Below are 24,739 nucleotides of genomic sequence, written 5' to 3' on the forward strand. Positions count from 1 at the left end.
AACCTATCAATGGATGCCAATGCTTGGATATTCATGGGTCCTTGTAATTAATTGTCATGCTTATGTTATAATTCTATCATGATATAGTACCCTTTTTATTTATGTACTAAAGGCTCCAATTTGATGCATGTGTAAGTAGGAGCTTGGGCAATCCTTGAATATGTAGGATATGGGACTCTCCATTGATTCTATTTAGCTAAAAATCAAACTTTTCCACAGGCAGATTTCAAGTAAACAAGATTCTTCTAAGGTGTGCATCCTTCATGTGAAGTGTTTATGACATATAAAGTGAAGAGATCAAGGCTTGAGGAGGAGAGAGTGGTTGAAAATTATCAATTTGTGTGAGCCATGTGATTATTTTTTAACCCCCCAGATAACATCTTTTCCTTTGAAACCATGGCCTAGAAAAGAGTCCGACAATACCTAATTTGTCACATCAGCGAGAACCCAGTCAATTCCATGCATTGCTATGACACTAGTCTACTTCCATATACTGGTAGAGTGGAAGAGGACATCGTCCACTTGCGCACTCTCATGCAAGCCACATATCCTTCACACTTTAATCCATTGGCAAAGGTTGTTCAGTCTATTTGAATACATTGTTTGACCATCGTTGAATCTGTTTATACATAGTTTTAACAATGAACATGGATAGCTTGATGGGCTTCATATCTTATACATGACGTCTTGCAAATCCTGACCAACAATCAAACCAATCAGCTATCAGCAACGGAATTGTGTCTGCTAGCAAATGAAATTTACTCGATCAAAACTCCGACCGATCACCGTAGGATTTGTTCTCCCTTGACCTTACCAGACCATCTGTTTTTTACACTACAATGTGTAAAATTTATCAAGATGACCTTCGGATCTTGCTGGGACTTCTGTGTTATGAGCATGAGGAGCAAGGAAAGTGCCCTTTGCCTTGACAAAAGATGCAAGGGGAGGATGGTGACTCTGCAATTGTTTTTCTATTCCACGCTGCTATTAGACTAGAGGTCCAATCTGGTAGCTCTCGCCCCCGGCCTTTGCATTTGACACAGTGCACCCTCCTCAAACCACCACACACCAGGCACAGTTTGAGGCTTCTGCATGCAAATAGAAAACAAATTAAAGTCTTATTGACAAGAACTCTCTCTCTCTCTCTCTCTCTCTCTCTCTCTCTCTCTCTCTCTCTCTCTCTCTCTCTCTGTGTGTGTGTGTGTGTGTGTGTGTGCGCGTGCGCGCACGGCAATGAGGCTGACTCTATTACTTGAAAATCTCCCAGAACGCCCAAATGGTGCCTATTCTGAGAGCAAGTACATCACCTTGTAGCAGTCCCGTAGGCATCAAATGGAAAACTGTAAAACGAGATACAACTAGGCACATGGCCCAACGGATAAGTCTGAAGGCCACGGTAAAAAATCTCTCCTAAAGAGAGTAAAAGTGCCTTGGCAAGCTAAGTGGAGAGGGGATGTCAGTAGCCTCTGAAAGATATGCACTTCGACCAAAAGCCCATTAAGCATCTGTAAATCGAGGACCGGAGCCACCAAAAGCCACAATCGGTGAAGATGATAGTGAGTAGCTACGAGAAGCTGAGTGTTGGACCGATGTCCGCCAACTGGTAGAATCTGACGACAAGACGTAACGGAGGAACAAAAGGGAAAGAGCAGTTGGTGATGAAGACAAAGGTGAAGAGGCAACTGACATAACCAATATACTTTAGGAGGTTGTCACAAGGTGGGTAACAAACCACTACACCGGAGTTGACAAGGAGCTTTCTTCCAGAAGATCCCAAGACCATAGCTGGAGATGGAACTTCCAGGAGACAAGTGTAGGAGGCTTTGACACATCCAGGAAAAATAATGCCGAAGAAGCTTGGTGGAGAGAGCAGCTAGCCAGCCCTAAACAAACCAATAACCAACAAGCAACAACAAAAACCAAACCCCAAAAACAACAACCCAAGCAAGCCCACCAAAATAAGAGGAAGGAAAACAAGACAAAAAAAACAACAAAAAAGCAGACAAAATAAACTAGAAGGACATGCATTCACGCACACACAAAAGCAATCCTTGAGAGGCCAACAAGCAACACACATACACAAAGACTAAGTGCAAGCTTCCACGCACACACCCACATGCACTCAAACCCACGCACACCCAGAAGCAAGCCAAGAGAGGGACACATTGACCAACAGCAAAAAGCAAAAACAACCACAAAAGCAAAAACAAAACAAGAACCAAAGAGGAAAGACCAAACCCGAACCTGAGAGCACCAATAAACCAGCAAGATCAACATAGGGAGAAATGCCCGAACAAGTGCCAGGGAGTCTGCAGCACTAGGTGAGGAAGCTGGTGGGGGAGCAAAGCCGCGGAGGTAACCTTCTCCAGGCAGAGACATTTTTCATGACAGGCTTCGTGTTGAGGAACGTGAGGTGGTGGCTTGGAAATCGGACAGGAAGACGGAGAAGCTGAGGAAGAGGCCACGAAGTGAATCAATGCAGAGGCCAACGGCGGCACGGTAGGGGCAGCACTGCCGGTTGAAGAGCTCGCGAAGCCCGGATCTGCGATGGAGAGTTGCCGTGGCAGAGGGAAGGGGAACCTGCCTGCAGGGGAGTAGAGGGGAGCCAGGTCGCAGAAGAGGAGAGGGGACCGGGCCGCATGGGAGCAAGCTGCAATAGGAAAAGAGCGCATGGAGGTGCAGGGGTAGATGGCCGCAAGGTCACGACGGAGCAGCCTATGCGAGGGGTGAGCCTGCCGAGCAGATTCAGCCACAGCTAGGGCTCTCTCTCTCTCTCTCTCTCTCTCTCTCTATATATATATATATATATATATATATATATATATATATTCAAGTCAGGTGACTCTACTCTACCTAGTAACTATCGCACAATCATGATATGCCATACGTTGGCTAAGCTTTATGCTTCGGTGCTTGAACACGAGCTCGGTAGTTGGGCAGAAAAAGAGGGTGTAAGAGCACGTGGGCAGGCTGGTTTCAGAAGAGGCTTTGCTACCCTTGATCACATATTTACTCTTTGAGCCATCATCGAGGAGGGCCGAACACACGGACAGCACATCTTTTGTTGCTTTGTTGACTTCCGGAAAGCTTTTGACACAGTTCCTAGAGCAAGATTGATGCGTAGATTGTATGATCTCGGGGTCCAAGGTGAGATCACATGGGCTATCCTTGCACTATATGAGACTGTGACAGGTAGAGTGCCCACACCCGAGGGGCTATCAAAGATTATTGAATCTAACATTGGAGTGAAACAGGGCTGTCCACTTTCTCCCACTCTTTTTGGCATGTATATTGACGAGGTTTCAGATTATATTGACAGAGATGGAGATAGAGGTGCATTGTTATCAGGGACTTGGATACCCTTGTTGTTGTATGCAGATGATCTCGTGCTCATTTCCGAATCAGCAGAAGGATTACAGAGCCAGCTGGATACATTGGAGAGATATGCACATGATAGAGACTTGTTTGTGAACCTCAGCAAGACCAAGGTGATGATTTTTAATACCACGGCACAATGGGTGAGGGCATCAACACCAACGTTTCTCTTCGGCGAGGAAGAGGTGCAGCTGGCTGAGAATTACACTTACTTGGGGGTTGTTTTCACTGGACCCTCCTCCATGAGAGAGGCAGCAAACTCTAGACTTACACGAGGATATGCAGCTTTAGATGGGTTCACTAGTACAATTCCAAGAGCCCCGTACTAAGCTGTGGTTGTTTGATACGCTGGTGACATCCACCCTATTGTATGGAGTTCAGATTTGGGGACCGAGTCTTGACCACCGCAAGCGGTCTGGACAAACCTCTGACGGGTGGAGAGGGATGGAGAAACCTCTTGTCACTATGATCTCCAAGCTGATTCGATGCAAGGCAGCAGTGCCCCATGAGATTGTTAGGGCAGAACTGGCAGCTACTCCGATGGTGGTTGAGGCACTTACTAGGTCAGTTATGTGTGTACATGGATTGTGGGATCTGCCATCTCACTGATATGCTAGATTGGCCCTTGAATCATTCCGCCAACTAGCTTTGGGAGGTGACTCCAAATGCTGGTATGCACAGATGTCAGCATGGTTTCAGCTACATGGTTTCACGATGGACAGGCTGCCACCTTTTCAATACTCCCTGGATGCACCATCGCTCGTATTGACTCACCCGGAGATCAGCAGGATAGTCAGACAGGATCTCACACAACTGGACACACAGAGGACATGGTTGAGCCCCCTTCAAGAACTGGGAAAGAAGATGGCTTTTTATAGAGAGCATTTTCTTCACACATCCGAGGATGGATATGTCTTGCGGCCGTGATACATGGATTCACACCTCTCACATGAACTCCGCTCAGTGATAGGTTAGCTCCGCACCTCCTCCCATCAGCTACATATAGAGACGGGGCGATATACTTCGACTCCTGCAGAGGAGTGGATTTGTGAGCTATGTGACATAGCGCCAGAGACAAAGGAGCACTATATCTGCCGGTGTCCGGTGTATTATGAGATCAAGGGACGCTTCCACTGTCTTTTCAGAGATGGCTTCGGGCCTTTGTCTAGGGTGATGGATTACATTGATCAGAGGTGCCTTGGGCTCTTCCTGCTCGAACTACGGTGACACAGAGAGGACCTATTACAGAGGGTGAGGTGTTCTAGGCGGGGGCCCATCCAGAGGCCAGTTACAGACTACTTCCCGAGCGGCCGCCCCCAAGCAGCAGACTACACGACAGCCCGACCCACACCACGTGGGATTCTGCTTGAGAGAGCCACAGAGATCAACAGATCTGGACGCCCACAACTTCCCCGTAGGTCATGCCGCCGCTCCATATACCACCAACGTATTCGGGCTATCATTGAGAGATACAGAGCGACGCCTACAAGGTTCTTCAAAGAGCAGGAGATTGATATCATGCCGGAGAGACCCATGAGAGAGGTCATCGGATGACAGAGGACAGAACCAGGCCCAAAAGGACTTTATTTTTGTATTAGACACTTGGACACACTTGATGAGGATGTGTTGTATTGGTCTCATAGGTCTTTTAGGCCTTTTGTAGACGTTAATAAACATTTCATTTCTTTTCACTCTCTCTCTCTCTCTCTCTCTCTCTCTCTCTCTCTCTCTCTCTCATAGGTTGTATCAGTTTGGTCTCATAGACTATAGGTCATTTTGGCCTTTTAAAGACGTTTAATATAACATTTTGTTTTGTTTTGTTTCTCTCTCTCTCTCTCTCTCTCTCTCTCTGGAGAAGCAAGGAAAAAAAGAAAGAAAGTGGACAGTGTGCAGAGAAGGAAAGGCGATCATCCGAGAGTTCAAGAACCCCATGCCCAAAGGGGATATCTTAAACCTACCTCTTCTCTTTTAAGTCCTATGGATTACCAATAAAAATGATCTCTTACGAGTCATAAAAGCTTTTGAAGTTTCCTTTTTTTAGTTTTTGTCATTTGATTTTCAAATGATACCCGAAGTGGAATGTGAATCTGGGATGCATCTCATTGGTCCTATAGGTCACCTCCAAAGGATCTTAATAGAATTTCTTTATTTTTCTCTTTGGGAAAAGTCAGGGCTTTATTATTGAGAGCTGTAGGTAATTCAGGATACTCAGGCCAGCCTGTCCTCAAGTAGCGTACAACTCATCACAAATGTACAATTACTACTAGATCATGGTGGCCTATAGGAGCCATACGAATTGAATCAGGGTGGTGGCGAATAGTGCCAGGTAATCCTGCCCTGTGGTATTGTAAGGAACGTAGAAGTGTGTGCCACTGAAGAAAGCATGACAATGCTCCACTGCCAGAAGGATCCAACTGAGGCATCAGGCCCAAATCATCTACAAAGTGATTGCAACAGTGAAAACGATCTTGTAAGGGTGTGGCTCAAAAGCATGTATAGTATTTGTCAACAAGGCCAAAGTGCACCATCCGTAGCCAAGATCTATCAACAGAAAGACTGGATCCTCTCACTGTAACCAGCTAGGACACCCAAGTCAGAAATCTTCAACAACGGGTGAACAAAACTGAAACAACTTTACCACGTGAACTAAAAAAGATGAGAGAAGATGACATAAAGCCGCAGAGTTCTGCGTCCAAATGGACTAGCCCCAAAGTCTGGCGCCCCCTTCAGTACTTCTTATTGTATTGATAATCACAGAGTAAAACTGCCAGAGGAGTAACTTTGCAGCCCTCTGAATGGAATCAAGACTTTTTCTGCAGACAATACCGTCGAATCTCTTTTGGCAAACCATTGTAAAAACACTCAATCTGGTCCTTCAAAACGAAGACATTGGAAAAAAGGTATCCCAAAACCTCTCGCAACAATCATCCAAAGTGTCTTCCTTCTTCATTCTCAGATGATGCCAAGCCGTGATGACATCTTGATAATCTTCCGTTATCCAAGCAGAAGTGAAAACTCTCTTGAATTTTACCCACTTCTTAGGTGCTTCTCTGTGCACCAACAGAGTAGACCACCATGTTTGTGCGTTTCCTTTCAAGTAAGACGCTGCCCTCTGTACCTTGGAGCGTTCCGAGAAACAACCTCCCGAGAAGGAGATGTCAAACTGTTGTATGAATTCAAGGGCTTGATGGGTGTCTTTATAGCTTGAAAACGTGTCAAACTTGACTACTTGACCCCCATCCTTGAACTCCTTAGCCTTCTTTCTCTATTTCTCACTATCTGAAATGTGAGAAGAGGACGAGATCTCCTCCTCTGAATTGCTATACTGCTTCTTGTGATTCCTAGACTTTTTCAAGAATCTGCTTTTCTTGCTTTTTATCCGCTTTCACTTTTTCTCATCCTCACTAGAGCTAGAGGACGACGAATTGTCGAAACTCTCTAAAGACAGAAAAATTTAGGTAATCCTCAAAACAAATACGCTTCTTGGATCTGCTAACCACCTCAAAAGTCGATTTCCGGCCCAAATAACCAGGAAATCAGCTGATTTTCTCCTCTTTGGAGAGTGGTTTAAGCTTTTCATCAATTGGTTTGTCTTCTTTTCAAGAGCTTTGTCAAACTCTTTTTGCGAGTACAGTTTTTGCTTTTCTGCATTCAGATTTTTCTTTCTGTTTCATTACCAACTTGAGGAGAATCGGTGACCTCTCGCCATCCAAAGGGAATCTCGTCAAGCTGGTAATTCTTGAGGTGGATTTACATATTCTCGGTCCATGGAGTACTTGATCAATCTTTTCATGCAAGTGTCAACCTACACTTGACATGTACTCCGCTCTGTCAAGATTCCCCGTCGGAAATTTATCAAACTCTACCGACTACTCAAAAAATTTGCGAAAATCTATGTTGGTTTCCTCTGTTCCCCTACTGGGATTTTTCTTTTCTTCATCTCCCCGCAGACCAACAATCCAAGGGGTGTCGTCTCTGTTGGATTCTTTGCGAGAACCCATGTGTGCTGCAGAAAGGATTGGATCCTCCATGAAAGAAGATTCGTCTTAGCTCTGATACCACTGTTATAGGCTTGGCCACTCCAACCAAAAAATCAATAGCAACACACAAACAAATAATTGAACTTATAATATATGTACGTTCATAAGTTCAAAATAGTATGAACTCACAAATTATAAGAGGGGATAAAACACGCATAAAACTACAAAAGCAAGGGACACAAGAAAACCAAAAACAAAAAAAAAACTAAATCACTTTATTTGCTACTAAAAAAAACTAAATCACTTTATTTGCTACTAAACAAAACTAGATAAAACAAAATATTATTAACTTAAAAATGTTTTTAGAAAAGGCATATGCAAAATAAATTGAAGCAACTTACTTGGCTAAAACTTGAAACAAGTATTCAACTTTAAACTAAAAAGGATAAAACATCTCAAAGACTTATTCCTAGAAATCAGACTCCACACAACAACTTCTAAAGGAACAAATTCTCAAGTCCTAATGTAAGCTAAATACTTGAAAAGTAAACTACTACAAAACTACGACGAAGAGGTTGAAAATAACCAGAGAAGAACAAAGATCCAAACTTGACAATATGTGACCTCAACTTCGCTGCTTGTCCAAATAGGAAGAATGAGAATATTACCTTTATCATGCATAGCTTGGACAACAACTATGACATCTCTACTCTCGTCGTCAGTGCCGAAGAGTAGGTACACGTTTGTATAGAGGTCATTCATGCTTTGAACGTACTCTATAAAACCAACGAGCTGAGTTTACCCTCCGGAGGTGATAGACATACTCAGCCATGATAAAAGCTGGCATTTGTCAAGCTAGAGCAAAAATACTAGAAGCGCTAGAGATCACAACGTCAAAATAGTAGGTCATCTAAGGATCATGTTTGCCCTCTGGGCAAGCACTTATAAGCATTACAAGGGATGCCCAAAAGTAGAGCCCTAAAAGCTCTCTTCCAAAAGCATCTGCTTCATAAAGCATGCACTAGAGCTGGCAACAATCAACCAAATGTAAAATGCGAAAACCCGTAGAACATGCCACATCAGCACATCAATGCAAACTACAGAAATCTGAAATAGCAATCAGCCCTCATGCTTTTGTGTGTATACAAGGTTTTAAGCCCCTTGGCCAGAAGATTGGGTTAGTTTTTTTTTTTTTTTGACCCTAACCCCTCTATGTGGGCCCCTTGGCCACACCTAGGTTGAGGAGTTCTTGTCCTCTCAATCAGGTCCTTCTAGTCGAGCATGCCACGTCACCAACTTGTGACTCTCTCTCTCTCTCAAAGATATAGCCATTTTGTTGTAACTACATTCCTCTTATAAGTCATAAGAGTTGTGAGAAGCTAATTGTACGTTTTTTCCTCCCTTGTTTTTATGCCTTCCATGGCATACCCAAAATTGGAATGTAAACCCAAAGCACAGCTAGTCCTGGTCTCTCAGTGGAGGAGTGCACCACTCTACTGACTGAGACACTACATGGTGCAGCATCAGAGGCATACCCACACTCAGCAGGGTCGGAGACGACATTCAGGGAGCATGCCCCAGAATAGTTGGTATGATGAGGAGTGCAAAGAGATGAGAGCTCAGCTCCAGAGAGATCTTCTTTTAGGGGTCATCACTTACAAACAGTCTCAAATTGCTTCCTGGTGCCTTGTGCGACGGAAGAAACGAGCTTACTTGCCCACATGGAGCGAGACTTGTATCCGTTGTTCTTGAGTAGAGACTCAGGAGAGGCATGGCGGTTCTTCTCTTACACGGGTGGAGATTACTAGACTCATTTGTCAGGACCTGATCTAGTTGGATACCAAGAGAACATGGATAGAGCCGCCACAGGAGTTGGGCATGAAGATGGCTTTCTATAGAGATCATCTTCTCCACCTCACAGGAGATGGGTTTGTGATTCGACCAAGCTACATGCATACACATATGTCTCATGGTTTGCGGTGTGCCATTGGTCAGATACGCACATCCTCACATTAGCTGGAGATTGAGACCGGTAGATTTAGAGGGATACCAACAGACAACAGGATATGCCGCTTATGCCATCTAGAGCCAGAGACACAGCTACATTACATATGTCATTGCATAGTGTACTATGAGATTCGGGGCCGTTTCCGCTACTTATTCAGAGAGGGTTTTGGTCCTTTCTCTAGGGTCATGAGTTATGAGGATCAGAGATGTCTTGGGCTATATCTACTTGAGTTACACAAATATACAGACACTTTACTGGGGAGAGCTAGAGAGAGACAGTCCCAGAGACAAATTGCACTTTCACTAGATATGGGACAGCCAGAGGAGCAGCCATCATTATAGAGCTCGGCCCACACTCATTCAACCACTACCGGCACTCTCATCGACCGAGCACCGGAGCTACAAAGATCTAGACGGCCGCGATTGAGGAGAGGGGCTACACAGCATCGACGGAGACTACAGCAAAGGGTTCGAGCCATACTCTCTCGACATACAGAGTGCAGATGAGGATGGATTCTAGTAGTAGTGGTATTTTTGTTCTAGTCTTTTTGTACCCAGACATGGTACCAGATTCACAATTTTGTAACAATTTGGTCTCATAGGTCATTTTGGCTTTTTGAAGACGCTAATATAACATTTCATTTCATTTCTCTCTCTCTCTCTCTCTCTCTCTCTCTCTCTCTGTGTGTGTGTGTGTGTGTGTGTGTGTGTGTGTGTGTGTGCGCGCGCGTGTGCAGGTGACGGTGGTGCTCCCTCTGTAGGTTTCGCGCAGCAAGAGGCAGCACGTAGGGCGATCCTTCCTGTGTGTTAGGGATCCGGGCAGCAGGAGGCAGCACGCAGGGCGATCCTGCCTGTGTGTTAGAGTTTCCGGCAGCAAGAGGCAGCGCGCTGGGCAATCCTGCCTGTGTGTTAGGGTTTCGGGCAGCAAGAGGTAGCACGCAGGTCAATTCTGCATGTGTGTTAGGGTTTTGGGCAGCAGGAGGCAGCACGCAGGGAGTTTCTCTCTCTCTGCAGGTGACGCAGGTGCTCTCGCTCTCTCTGCAGGTGACGCAGATGACGCAGCAGGTGCAAGGCGCGCAGAGGCTGCAGCAGATTCAACGCGCAGGGCTGAAGGGGATGCAGGTGCAGGACACGCAGAGGCTGCAGCAGCAGACTCAGCGCGCAGGGCTGAAGAGTGCGATTCCTTATCTTCGGGCTCAGCTAATGAGGTGTCTCTCTCTCTTGCAGGGTGCGAGCTTCTTCCACAGAGGGGGCTGCGCGTAGATTGAGCCAACAGGGGCTTGTCTGAGCCGTGAGCTGACCTTGCTGGGGGGGGGGGGGGGGGGGCGCATTTCTCTGCCATTGCGCAGGTTTATGTTTTTATGTTTGGAAGGTAACACGGATTCATCACAAGACAGTAGGCGCAAGGCCTTCATTTGAGCTGCCTCGGTTGCTAACGTCCGCAGTGGGCAGAGTTGATGTATACACCTGCATCGGGTTTGTGGTATTTTGTCTTCTCCGTTTGGACTCTGCCGAGCCAAAGCGTTGAGCTGTTTTGGAGGTTATGCTCGAACCCACATCTTTGTATGCCAGTAGTTGGGTGAGCCAGCGTGCTCCGATCCCTCACCATTTTGTATTGTAAGCCGTGGTGGGCTCGCCGAGCTGAAGAGGATATACCCTCGCTCGCCTATCCTTGTTTTTGGATTGGTTTCTAGTGTGCCTTGTCCGCATGGACTCAGGCGAGCCAGAGCATTGAGCTATACCTGCATCGCCAATGGAGGCCATGAGCACTTCGCCGGTGGAGGCCATGATCATTTCGCCAGTATGTAAGTCCCATACGAAGGAAACTTTTGCGCTTACAAACAAGCGGATAACACAAATGGAAAGGGAGATGAAAGAATGAAAAGCAGAGACCGAGGGATGGTGGAAAGAGAAGGCCAACCTTCTTCAAATGTTTCTCAATGAAGGCGCGCAATGGAAGAAGAAGAAAGAGGACTTGCACGCAGAGCTGCAAGCATTTAAGGCGGATTCACAAGCACTTGGAGAAGAGGTCACAACCCTCAAGCGAGAGCTTGCGGATAGAGTAAGCAATGGACTGGAAGAAGGGGAATTTCAGCCCTCGGTAATAGACGAGATCAAGGTCATCAAGGAGTAGGTACGGATGATCACAGAGGAGGAGAAACAGAAGGTGGTAAAGACGTTGTTGGGCGTATTTCTGACACCCCGTTTTTTTGTAAATTTGTACATATGGACGTGACGCCCGATGTCAAAAGGGTGTGTGGGCTTTCTTTTTGTGGGGTTTTTAGCTTGCTTTAGCAAGCACATGTACATGCACTGCAAGTCGCTAGTCTAGTGATAGCTGTCGGGCTACTATAACTGCCCGTGAGTGAGTTTTTGAAGCGAGACTTGTATATAACTTAATCTCATGTACAAACTTAAAAGAGTTAAGCTAAACTTCCAGAATTTTGCAGGTTTGAGCTCGTTGTGTCTCCTTGATGGTTTCTGTTGCAGTTTTTGCCCACGCCTTGCCTACTCTACGTGTAGTCGTGTCGAGACAGCTCCCTGTTCGCATCAATTTTGCATGTAGCCGTGTGTAGATTCAAATTTGGTCATCTTCAGCTTTCTCTCAAGCTTTAAAGTGCCCCAATTGGAGTTGTGCTCTTCAAGTTATGATTAGTTCTCTGTAGGGTTATGGCTATGGCAGGCTAGTGGCAAATTGTATGCAGGCAGGTTGGGAGGGTATGTATCTATGAATTGTGGAATTGATGTTGAAGTTGTGAGTTTGTGATGTTCAATGTGAAAGGGGAGGCCCTTGTCTTCATATGCATTGGTCGGCGTGTGCTGTAAATCCATGCTTTGGCAGGGTTTTGCTCCAATGTGACATAGTCTCTTGGGTGGGCGACGGCCAGTAAATTCCCAAGGGGACTACTCTTGTTGGACTTGTGGTGTTTCAAAGGGATTTTCCAAAGCTTTTGGTGTTCTTGTAGTGCTCTTTCAACGCTCTTGGGTGACATCGCTATAGAGGTGTTTTGGTTTGCTTGCTTCCCAACAGTGTTTTGGTGCCCCCATTGAGGAACTTCTTCAAGTAACCTTCAATTGACAACTTTGATGGCTATGATGATAGAGTTTCCAAGGTTCTATGGCCATGTTGGTGAGGATGCTGATGCATTCATCGAGAAGATGGAGTTTGCTAGTTTGATTGCAAATAAGAAAGATCCAATGATTATGCTCAAGTTTTTGTTCTTTTGCTTGAAAGACGATGCAAGAACATGGTATGATGAGTATGAGTTTTGGTGAAAATCATCTCAACCTTCACAAGTGATGACTTATCATGAGGTCAAGGAGGTCTTCCTTGAGAGGTTTAGTAAGGTAGAGGGCCCAACGGATGTATGGCACTCCATTGAAGGACTTGTGCAATGTGATGGTCAAAGTGTAGATGCGTTTGTGAAGCAATTTAATGATTTATGGAAGAGATGCTGTGTTGCTTTGGGCAGTGATGTTCCTCCTCTTATGCTTAAGAAGTGTATGTTTATGCAAAGTTTGAGGGCTGATTTAAAGTTAAAGGTTGAGCTTAAAAGGCCACTTACATTTGAGGATGTAGTAAAGGTTGCAAAGCATAAGGAATGGAAGCTAGAGAGAGTAAAGCAGCTTGGATTGCAAGAAGATGTGAAGCCAAATGTATCTTATGTTTTAGACATAAATATGGACAACATATGCAATGCAAACTTCCATGTTTCTTATTCTCTTGAGCATGTGAAAGAAGAATTCCATATGCACAATGAGATAAAGAAGAATGCTCAATGTATGCCATCTTTGTTGTTTAAGCGATTTGATGTCAACCTTCATGTCAAAGATGATGATGCTAGTAAGGTGGATGTAGGCAAGAAGGCTACCATGGTCATGAACGAGTCTCAAATGCAAAGAGATGATCATTTTGAATATCCAAGTCACATGGCTAATGCTTCTCATATATGTTACAATGAGGATGAGTATGCTTCTGATACGAATGTTATTGCTGTGAGTTCTTCCCTTGTAGATGAGGTAGTCAAGGATCACAGGATGGAGGTCAATGAAGATAAAAATGACAAAGAGGGTGATGTGTATGATGAGGGCTCTCGAGTATATGCTTTGGTTGATTGTATGCAAAAGGGTGATGAAGCAATTAGGTATACTACTTGTGTTGTTGATGAGGACCCTATCAATGAGAAGCTTCATGGCGTGCATGATGGTGTGGGTGATCCTGCCTTAATTGATGAAGAGAATATTGAGGTTTTAGAAGATATGGAAAATGATGGAGATTCTCTTGTTATGCCTCATGTGAATATGGTTGATGCTACCTTGTTTGATCCTCTTGTTAAGGAGCCTAAGGTATATATGGAAGATGGCTTACCTATCAAGCATGATATGGTTGAATTGGATAGAGGCTTAATAAAGAGTGGGGAGAATGAAATGGATATGCATGAGGATATAAAAATGGCTGAGGTAGAAGTTGAAGACTTTTTGGATGAGATGTTAATGGCTTCCTTGCATGCTAAAATGATGAAAGGGTCTTTCTCTGTTGATTTGTTGAGAGTCCTTTATGCCTAAACAAGATATGGATTCTACATATGGTTTATGCTTTGATATTGGGAGTGAGAGAATTGTTATGGTTAGTATTTCTTCATGCAGTTTGTGCTTATGTTGTATGGCCTTTTGCTCCAGGTGGGCAAGATTGTTATGCTACTGCTAAGCATGAATGCTCTAGCAGACTGGGGGGTTGGCAAACTATGTTGGGCGCATTTCTGACACCCCGTTTTTTTGTAAATTTGTACATACGGACGTGACACCCGATGTCAAAAGGGTGTGTGGGCTTTCTTTTTGTGGGGTTTTTAGCTTGCTTTAGCAAGCACATGTACATGCACTGCAAGTCGCTAGTCTAGTGACAGCTGTCGGGCTACTGTAACTGCCTGTGAGTGAGTTTTTTGAAGTGAGACTTGTATATAACTTAAACTCATGTACAAACTTAAAAAAGTTCAGCCAAACTCCAGAATTTTGCAGGTTTGAGCTCGTTGTGTCTCCTTGATGGTTTCTGTTGCAGTTTTCGCTCATGCCTTGCTTACTCTATGTGTAGTCGTGTAGAGACAGCTCCCTGTTCGCATCAATTTTGCATGTAGCGGCGTGTAGATTCAAATTTGGTTATCTTCAGCTTTCTAGCCAATCATTTTTCAAGATTTCTCTAAAGCTTTAAAGTGTCCCGATTGGAGTTGTGCTCTTCAGGTTATGACTAATTCACTGCAGGGTTATGGCTATGGCAGACTAGTGGCAAATTGTATGCAGGCAGATTGGGAGGGCATGTATCTATGAATTGTGGGATTGATGTTGAAGTTTGGGTTTGTGATGTTCAATGTGAAAGGGGAGGCCCTTGTCTTCATATGCATTGGTCGGCGTGTGCTGTAAATCCATGCTTTGGCAGGGTTTTGCTTCTGTGTGACATAGTCTCTTGGGTGGGCGACGGCCAGTAAATTCCCAAGGGGACTACTCTTGTTGGACTTGTGGTGTTTCAAAGGGATTTTCCAAAGCTTTTGGTGTTCTTGTGGTGCTCTTTCAACGCTCTTGGGTGACATCGCTATAGAGGTGTTTTGGTTTGCTTGTTTCCCAACAAAGTCTTCGTGGATGGATGTGATCACGAAGACGCAGAAGAAGGTGGATGAGGCCGAGAAATGGATAGGAGTCGCTAAGAAAGGGAAAGGGAAAGGGAAAGAAACCACATCCGTCCCCACTCCTACAATCATCAACATGACTTTAGAAGAAGAGCAGTGAAGGAAAACTAGAGCCTTGCATATAAGAGTAACCGGTCTAAAAGACCGAGATGATGTGGAAGGGGAAGTTGAAGAACTTCTCCGCATGATGTGTAGTGAGGCTACTCATACAAAGGCATGGAGGGTAGGGAAGAAGACACAAGGCAATGGGGAGACTTCAAAAGGGAGAGCTTTAATCATCCATCCATGGAGGCAAAGAAGGACTTCTTGAAGAAGCGCCCTACACTAAGAAAACGGGCATATTTCTTGGAGATGACCTCACTCTCACACAGCTTACGCATATGAGAGAGGTAATGCCAGAGATTCAAGCGGCAAGGGAGAAGGGAAAGACGGCCTTCTACAGAGATGGCCGGGTGGTGATTGTAGAGCGGCGCTCCACATGACGGTGCAAGACCTATGGGACCACACTCAAAGTTGCCACCTGGAATTGTAATGGATCTATGCGCCTTGATGTGGATGCTTTCGAGGATAGTTTTACGGGAAGAGACATCGTCTTCTACTCTCAAACACATCAGGCCCCGGGGCAATCTATGCCTCACATTAGTGGATATAGATGGGAGACAGCCTGTAGACAGGAGACACGATCAGAGCACAGAGGGCGAGGCTCAGGAGGAGTGGCAGTGTTATTCAGGGAGGAGTTGCAGCCATTGATACATATAGCCCGCAGGGATGAGCAAGCTAGGTACATGTGGGTGAGATTGAGAGAAGAGACAGGCAGATATCTTTACATTGCTATTTGCTACTTTCCCTCGAGTACGTCAGTTTATGCACCACCTACAGGATAGTCCCCCTTCTCTATTCTGGATGATGACATATGGGAGTTCTCTAGAGATGGTGACATCATCATTCTAGAGGATTTCAATGCTAGGACTGTCCATCAGCAGACAATATTTTATGATACTTCAAAGGAGATGCTGAGAGAGTTGGATGTTGCAGAGACAGGCCTATCTGGACTATCACGGGATGGAGAACACACCGAGTATGGACGATACTTGATAGACATGGGGACTGCACATGGATTGGCCATCTTGAATGGCCTACAGAGATTTCCCGCTGCCGAGGGTTTTCCATGCTTTCCACACAGACATGGAGCCAGCACAGTGGATTATGTCATGGCTCAGCTGAGCCGCATCTCTAGTATCCAGGACCTCACGGTTGGACCCAAACCTGTTGGTGTGGCAGTGGATCATGCTCTTGTGTCGCTGACCATTTCTTTTCAGTTTATTGTAGCACACAGGCTATGGACAACAGCCCTTACTCGCTACACCTTTACGCGGGAGACGGACTCTGTATACATAGATGGGATCTACAAACGCCTGTGCACAAAGGAGCCAGGGCGACCTCTGGAGGAGCTTACTACTATACTGACACAGACACTACATGATGCAGCAGTAGAGGCATACCCACATACCCAGCCTGAGGAAAGATTCCGTTCGGGGAGCATGCCCTAGAGCAACTGGTATGATGAGGAATGCTAGGACACTAGAGCTAGACTTCAGAGGGAGGTGCTTTTGGGGGACATCACTCACAGGCAGTCACAGATGGACTTCCGACGCCTAGTGCGGCGGAAGAAGAGGGCATTTTTGGCTCACCTAGAGCAGGATCTATACCAGCTATTCTCGAGTCAGGACTCACGTGAGGCATGGAGGCTCTTTCATGAGCACCCCCCCCGGCCATCACTTCTACAGAGGCTTGGGGCCAGTATGCATCATCTTTGTACACAGTTCTTGAGCAGCCCCCCCTTCCCGACCCCCCCGATCCATGCCCACACACATGTGCTTTTTCACCGTTGAGATGGTGAGGAAGGCCATTGACAGGATGAGGACTGGGAGAGCATATGATCATGATGGCTTAGCGGCTAAGCATTTCACGCATGCCAGAGATTTACTAGCAGAGCTTCTAGCAGTTATGTTTAACTGTGCCATGTGTGAGGGCTTGCCTGATACTTGGAGCCTATCTACTATTGTACCTATCTTCAAGTCCGGAGACCCTATGGAGCCTGGGAACTATTGCACTATCATGATTGGACACACATTGGCACGGTTGTACGCATCTATTCTTGAGCAGCGGCTGAGTAGACGGGCAGAGAGAGAGGGGATATGCGCAGCCGGGCAGGCAGGTTTCAAGAGGGGTTTTTCTACTCTTGACCATATCTTGACACTCAGAGCCATCATTGAGGAGGGCAGATTGCCCAGAGCTAGATTGATGCGCAGATTACAGCAGATGGGAGTACCCAAAGAGCTCATTTGGGGGGTCATGGCATTATACACACTACTGACCTCCGGTTTACTCCACACCGGTTTACTCCACTATTGGGGTGAAGCAGGGCTGCCCGCTCTCTCCTACTCTATTTGGTATGTATGTAGATGAGGTTTCTGACTGCATTGAGAGATATGGTGATAGAGGTGCACAGCTGGCAGGGACATGGATTCCACTATTGTTATATGCTGATGATATTGTGTTGATCTCCGACTCTCCGGAAGGGGATGCAACGTCACTTGGATTCTTTGCATAGGTTTGCCCAGGAAAGTGGTTTGTCCGTCAACCTTGGTAAAACCAAGGTCATGGTATTTAATACCACCCCATAGTGGATTAGGAGGTCAACACCCGCCTTCAGGAGAAGGTGGAGTATACAGATGTTTACACTTACCTTGGAGTGGTTTTTAGTGGGCCAGCATTTTCATTCAGGAGGGCAGCAGAGACTAGATTGACGAGAGCCCATGCAGCGTTGGGTAGATTGGAAAGAATGTGTTCACAGGTTCAGTTTCAAGAGCCTCGGACGAAGCTCTGGCTCTTTGACACTTGGTGGCTTCTGCATTGCTTTATGGAGCTGAGATTTGGGGACCTTCACTGGATCATCATGGGAGGACAAGCCACCGTGATGAATGGGGGGGCATGGAGAAGCCTCTGGTCTCTATGATCTCGTGGCTCATTAGAGCCAAGGCTTCAGTACCATGTGCTATTGTACGAGCAGAGCTAGCTGCCCCCCCACTGGTGGTTGAGGTGCTCACCATATCTGTCTCCTTCATACCCCGCATGTGGGAACTTCCTAGAGACAGATATGCACGCCTTGCACTTGAGTCCTCTCGACAGTTAGCCATGCAAGGAGATACAACATGCTGGTACGGGAGATGACATCATGGTTTTAGGCGCATGGGTTCAGCATAGACAGATTGCCCCCCTTCCAGTACTCATTGGATGCGCCCTCTGACTCTTACACAGTCCGAGATCACCAGTCTCATTCGCCAGGACTTGACTCAGCTAGACACCAAGAGGACATGGATACAGCCAGCACAGGAGCTAGGCACGAAGATGGCTTTCTACAGAGAGCATCTCCTCCAGCTTACGAAGGATGGTTTTGTGACGAGGCCCAGATACATGGACACCCACTTGTCTCATGGGATACGATGTGCTACTGGCCAGATACGCACATCTTCACACCAACCGCGGATCGAGACTGGGAGATACAACGGAGTACCAGCAGAGGTTAGGACATGCCCCCTGTGTGACATCGAGCCTGAGACAGAGTTGCACTACACATGCCACTGCCTCGTCTACTACGAGATACGAGGCCGCTTCCACTGCTTGTTCAGAGAGGGCTTTGGACCATTCTCTAGAGTCATGCGGTACGAGGATCAGAGATGCCTGGGTTTGTTTTTGCTCGAGCTACGCAGACACAGAGAGAGCCTGATGAGAGGAGAGGCTAGTCAGTCTCAGAGACAGATCACAGACTTCTTTAGAGCTGCCACTGGACACCCGGAGAAGTTACTACCATAGTAGAGCCCGTCGCTTTACACCAGAGGCATACTGATCGACCGAGCGACTGAGCTAGGGAGATCCAAACGCCCACGATTGCGGAGGACTACACAGCATCGACGGAGGCTGCATCAGAGGATTCGGGTCACTTTGGCTAGACATGCACGAAGCCCGATCAGACTACTGATCATGGAGGAGATTGATGAGATCCGCCAGCGACCGATGCAGGATCCCCTGTGATCTAGCTATCCCAGCTAGCTGTTTAGCTGCTTAGTCCACACCTAGTAGTTTAGGATTCCATAGTATTTTATTTTGTCATTTTGTCATCTTGTTACTCTGACTTTGTATCAGATCCACCACATTGTAACTTTCTGGTCTCATAGGTCACTTTGGTCTTTTGAAGACGTTAATATAACATTTCATTTCATTTCTCTCTCTCTCTCTCTCTCTCTCTCTCTCTCTCTCTCTCTCTCTCTCTCTCTCTCTCTCTCTCTCTCTCTCTCTCTCTCTCTCTGTGTGTGTGTGTGTGTGTGTGTGTGTGTGTGTGTGTGTGTGTGTACGTCGTACGAGCACGCAAGCATATCAACGTGTTGTGTTTTGAAATGTCAAAAAATAAAGAGAAAGGGGGGAGCTTGGAGGGGAGGCCGAAACTTACGTCCGTTGACTTTGAGCAATATATAGGTCCACCTGTGGAGCAGCAGCCGCTGCAAGCACAATGAAAGCACCCACACAAAAGCCTGCAATCTCATTGGGCGTTACACTCTCCATTGGCTGCAAGAAATAAAAAATGCACATTCATGACCCAAAACAATATAAAGATATACATACTAGATTTTCTAAGCTCCTCTCTCTCTCTCTCTCTCTCTCTCTCTCTCTCTCTCTCTCTCCAAATGGTGCCAATTCCAAGGGCAAGTACATTGATTACAAAGCAGGCCCATAGGCAATAATCTAGAAATTGTAAAGACTGGAAATAACTAGACACATGGCAACTGTAAAAACCGAAAACCAAGGGAAAAACCTCTCCTAAAGAGAGTAAAAAGTGCCCTTGCAAGCTAAGTGGAGTGAGGATGACAGCAACCTCTGAAAGATAGGCACTTCCACCAAGAGCAAACTCCTCCAATGCAAATCAAAAACCGGAACCATCAAAAGGGAGCAGTAGTGAACAGGACAAGGAACATCTGCAATGGCAAGAGAGTTGTAGGTCATGAAGATGAGAGAAGAGATAACCGACATCACCAAGAAAATGCAAGAGGATGCCACAAAATGCGTAACAAAGCTCTGCACTCGAGCTAACAAAGAGCTATCAGCCAAGGTAGAAACCAGCCCACTTGTTGATGGTGGCTCCTGAAAGCAAGAGCTAAAGGGCTCAGGGAAGACTGAAGGAGGCTCAAGGACAACAGGTTAGCTGATGTAGAAACCTCGTAGAGCGAGAGAGAGAGAGAGAGAGAGAGAGAGAGAGAGAGAGAGAGAGAGAGAGAGAGAGAGAGAGAGAGAGAGAGAGAGAGACTCTCTGCTTTCTTTATTAAAAGAAAGAGAGAGGAAGAACTTTTGCTTTTTTTTCAAAGCTTTTACTTGAAGCTTTTGATTTCAACTTTTGGGGCTCTGCTTTTAGCAACTCTTGTACCTTTAAATATGTCAGCAAGTCTCTTATAACTCAGAGCATCTGGACGCAGAGTCTGAGTGTGAGCGTCTGCCCGCACTCTTGTACTTTGAACACAGATTAATACAAAAAGAAATACCAAAAGGGGCACCAGTCTTTGGCGCCTAGGCACGGAACTCTGTCGGGCCAATGTCGAATCAATTGTGAACTGCGAACTGTTTTGAAGTGGTTATTGGTGCTGTCGTGGTAGATTCTTGACTTGGAGTGTCCAAGTCTATTACAGTGGTATCAGAGCACGGCCGATTTCTCTTCTACGAGAAATCGGATCCCTAATTTTTTTTCCCGCAGCACCTATGGCTTCAGGCAAAGATCAGTCGACTTCCTTTGCATCCGGAGCGGGAAGGGATCACAACGAAGATTCAAGCGAGGAGTACGGCCCGCCTCGGCCTACTCAAGCGGAGAGTCGAGAGATGGAGCGTCGTCAATTGATTGGCGATGCAACAAAGATGATGCTCAATTTTGCGAAGGACCCAAACTTTGCAAAATATATGAGCAAGACTTCTTTCCAGGAAGTGTATGCGCAGTGGCAGAAAACCACAACACAACCCCCAAAACCCGCTCTCAAGAAACCTTTTGCTCACAAGAAATATACAGAGAAGGAATTAGAAGAGGTGGTTGATGCACGAATTGCTCAGCTTTTTTGACGTGCAGAACAAAGCTAAAAAGCACGGCAAAAAGCAGAAGAAAGGCATTGACTTCCCGGGCTATTTGGGTCGTCAGACGACTTTTGAAAAAGCAAAGAAACAGAAGAAGTGCATTCGATTTGAATAGGTTCCTAGTTCTTCTTCTTCTTCTTCTTCTTCTTCTGATAGTTCTTCTAGCTCATTTGACTCGAGCGAAGAAGACCGAAAAGGCAAAATGCGAAGCATGAAGCAACGCTTCGGAAAGGGCAAGAAAAAGACAAAGAAGTCTAAATCTTGCCCCATGAGTGACAATTCTACAGAGGACTCGTCTACAGACAGTTCAGACTCTGATGAGAGCAACTATTATGCAAAGAAGAAGAATTTTTTACAAAGCCAACCGATATGACTTTCTCGAAGACAAAAGCAAGAAAGTCCGAGAGTTTAAAGAAGGTGGACAGTCAATTAAATTTGACACGTTTTCGGGATATAGAGATGCTTCGAAGGCTTTGTCTTTGGTACAGTAGTTTGACATCGCTTTCGCGGGAGGACGTTACTCAGAGCACTCTAAGATTCGGAGAGCTGCCTCTTACTCGGGAATGCTCGAACTTGGTGGTCCACGCTTCTATTAAACAAGGCTGCGCCAGTTAAATGGCTGAAATTCAAGAGGCTTTTTATTTCTTCTTGGTTAACTCCAGAGTATGAATGCGATATACGAACTGCTTGGAACCATCTTTGGATGACCAAGAAGGATACAATGGACGCTTATTGCGAGAGATTCTCGAGCTCTTTTCTACCCGCCTCTTCATTTAAGAAGATCTCGTTCAAGAAGCAGATTGAGCGGTTTACCTTGGGTCTACCTACAGAGATCCGAGATCACTGCTTAGAACAAAAGTCAGCTTCCATTCATGAGTTGATGAGTCATGCGAAACGGGGTTTTCCCATTCACTCTGGCAATCTGACCTACCCCACAGATGAGATCATGACACAAAGAGTCGAACAGACTTCGAAAAATGAAAGTAGAAAGAGAAATAGCAACCCAAAATAGAAAGATAAGGATGCACGACCCAAGCTTACTCCTCAAGAGAGGGCTCTCTACATAAAGGAGGGGAAGTGCTTTGAATGCGGGGAAACTGGGCATATCTCCGCGAAGTGCCATAGCAAGGCACCGAATGAACAGGATGAAGAAAGGCTAGAAAGTTCTAAAGCAGCTGAGAGACGTGGTAGAAAAGGCAGATAAAAAGCAGAACTGGTACCACATTGCGTGGGGCCTGAACCGAATCAAATGAATGAAAGTACAAACTTTGTCGCTTTTGGGGCAAAATGAAAGATTAGGAAGCTCTTTTGAAGGAGCCAATGCCAACTTCTTTTCACTTGAAATTAGCGGCTCGATTTGGAATTACGTTCGATAGGCTGAGGCCACAGGCGGAGGTAGTTCGAGTGGCACCCGGACGGGATGTTGCCATTACACCGAGCATTGGAAAACTTCGTTTGCAATGACAGGGGTGTTTAGGGCACCAGGAGTTTTACGTATTTGCCTTGGAAGGTTGTGACGTTCTACTCAAAATCCCTTGGTACCACAACAACAACGCCGTGCTTGACTACCGGGCCGAGAAAGCTACTTTAACAAATGAAGGGCTCAGAGATTGTACTTGATGAACTTCAGTTTCTTTACTCATTTTCTTTTTGGAAGAGAACTGAACGATGGATGAAGAGGGCCTGCCAGGCGAGTTACCATCCGCTCGTCCTACTATTGATCTGATACTTGGAAGCACACCACCGAACCGGCCACCTTACCGTGTGAGCCGAGCGCAGAACGAAGAGATTATGAACCAAGTGAAAGACCTCTTGGAAAAGGGTCTTGTCCAGCCTAGTACTTCACCGTATTGCCCTCCAGTGTTGTTGGTTTTGAAGAAAGACGGATCTTGGAGAATGTGCATCGATTATAAAGCTCTCAACAAAATCACCATCAAGAACAGATTTCCGATTCCTAGGATCGATGATATACTCGACAGATTACAGGGATCCTCGTGCTTTAGCAGGATTGATTTGAAGAGTGGATATCATCAGATCCGAATCGCGCCAGGAGACGTCTACAAGACAGCCTTTCGGACGACTTTTGGGTTATTTGAGTTTTTGGTGATGCCTTTTGGCTTAACCAATGCTCCTGCGACATTTAACCGGATGATGGACACGATTTTTCGAGAGTACAGGCAATTTGTTGGCACTTTCCTTGACAATATCATTGTTTTCTCCAAGAATGAGGCAGAACATAGAGATCATCTGCTTCAAGTCTTTCAAGCATTACGAGATCACAAGTTAGTGATTAATGCGAAGAAAAGTGAATTTTTCTTACCAAAGATACGCTTTTTGCGACACATTGTGTCAGCACAGCAGGAGTACAAATGGATCCGGCCAAGATAGAGACTATCCATGATTTGTCCGATTTGAAGAATGTCCATGAAGTTAGAAGCTTCTTGGGATTGTGTTTGTACTATAGGCGGTTCATTTAAAAGTTTACAGCGGTTGCTTCCCCTTTGCATATCTTGACACAGAAAGGAGTCCCTTTCTCGTGGGTATCCACAAAGGTGACTGCCTTTCAGACTTTGAAAGAGAAATTGACTACGGGACTAGTTTTGACTTTGCCGGACTTGTTTGAAGTATATTGTGATACTTGTGGTCGTAGTCTGGATGCGGTCTTAATGCAAGAGACCAATGTCATTGCCTATGAGAGCCGATTGTTCTCAAGGCCACCATTGACAGCACAGATTTGTGAGAAAGAGCTTTTGGCGGCTATCCATGCTCTTATTTAGTGGCGACATTACCTACTCATAGCCTATTTTACGGTTTGCACAGATGATGGGAGTTTACGCTACTTCTTGTCACGGAAGCAGCTATTGGAAAAAGTAGATGCGGTGTGCAAAACTTCTTGTCACGGTTTACTTCCGGATTGTCCATGTGCAGGGACAGAAGAAATAATTTGTTCCGAAAGCCATTGGTTTTGGCTATTTCCCTGATACATCATAGAAACTTCGAGGATATGGTCGGTCAGTAGACACATAACAGATTTTGCAGATGTATTCAATTGAATACAGCAAGGGGAAATAGTAGCGGATTATTCCATTTGGGATGGCTACTTGATGAAGAAAACCATGTTGTGCGTTACACAGCCGTTGAGGGAAAAGGTTCTAATCGAATGTCATTGTCCGCCTTTCACGGGTCATTGCGGCATTACTACCACCTTGAAAGGGGTAGAGAAATACGTCTTTTGGCCGAGACTCAAGAAGGATGTGGACGAGTTTGTGAGCAGTTGCTTGGTATGCAAGAAGGTCAAGTTTGACAGGCATAAAGCACAGGGATTGTTACAGCCTTTTTACCCATACCCACCCGCCCCAGGAAAGTATTGCAATGGATTTCATCTCCCGAGAACACAGCGTGGGCACGATTGTTTATTGCCCATGTCTTCAGATTACATGGCATGCCTGAGACAATTTTCTCCAACAGGGCCCAGGTTCACGAGTTTGTTTTGGACGGCTATTTGGGAGAACATAGGCACGCGATTGC

The 24,739-nt window shown here is 45.6% G+C and overlaps 1 protein-coding gene across 3 annotated transcripts in view; it reads right to left on the minus strand.

The window, feature by feature from the left end:
* Positions 1-548: 548 nt before the first annotated feature.
* The window catches only part of LOC147425381 (uncharacterized), a 48,299-nt gene continuing 24,108 nt past the window's right edge, over positions 549-24,739 (minus strand). For all 3 annotated transcript variants that reach the window (XM_086499532.1, XM_086499531.1, XM_086499530.1), the window contains exons 2-3: positions 19,551-19,666; positions 549-1,088 (exon numbers count right to left, since the gene is read on the minus strand). In XM_086499532.1, coding sequence (XP_086355658.1) covers positions 890-1,088; positions 19,551-19,663 — 312 coding nt within the window. In that variant the 5' untranslated portion in view covers positions 19,664-19,666 and the 3' untranslated portion in view covers positions 549-889. The remainder of the gene's footprint in view (positions 1,089-19,550; positions 19,667-24,739) is intronic.

The sequence above is a fragment of the Adiantum capillus-veneris genome, chromosome 25 (genome assembly GCF_014529385.1).
Source record: "Adiantum capillus-veneris isolate H3 chromosome 25, ASM1452938v2, whole genome shotgun sequence".
NCBI classification, from domain to species: Eukaryota; Viridiplantae; Streptophyta; class Polypodiopsida; order Polypodiales; family Pteridaceae; genus Adiantum; species Adiantum capillus-veneris.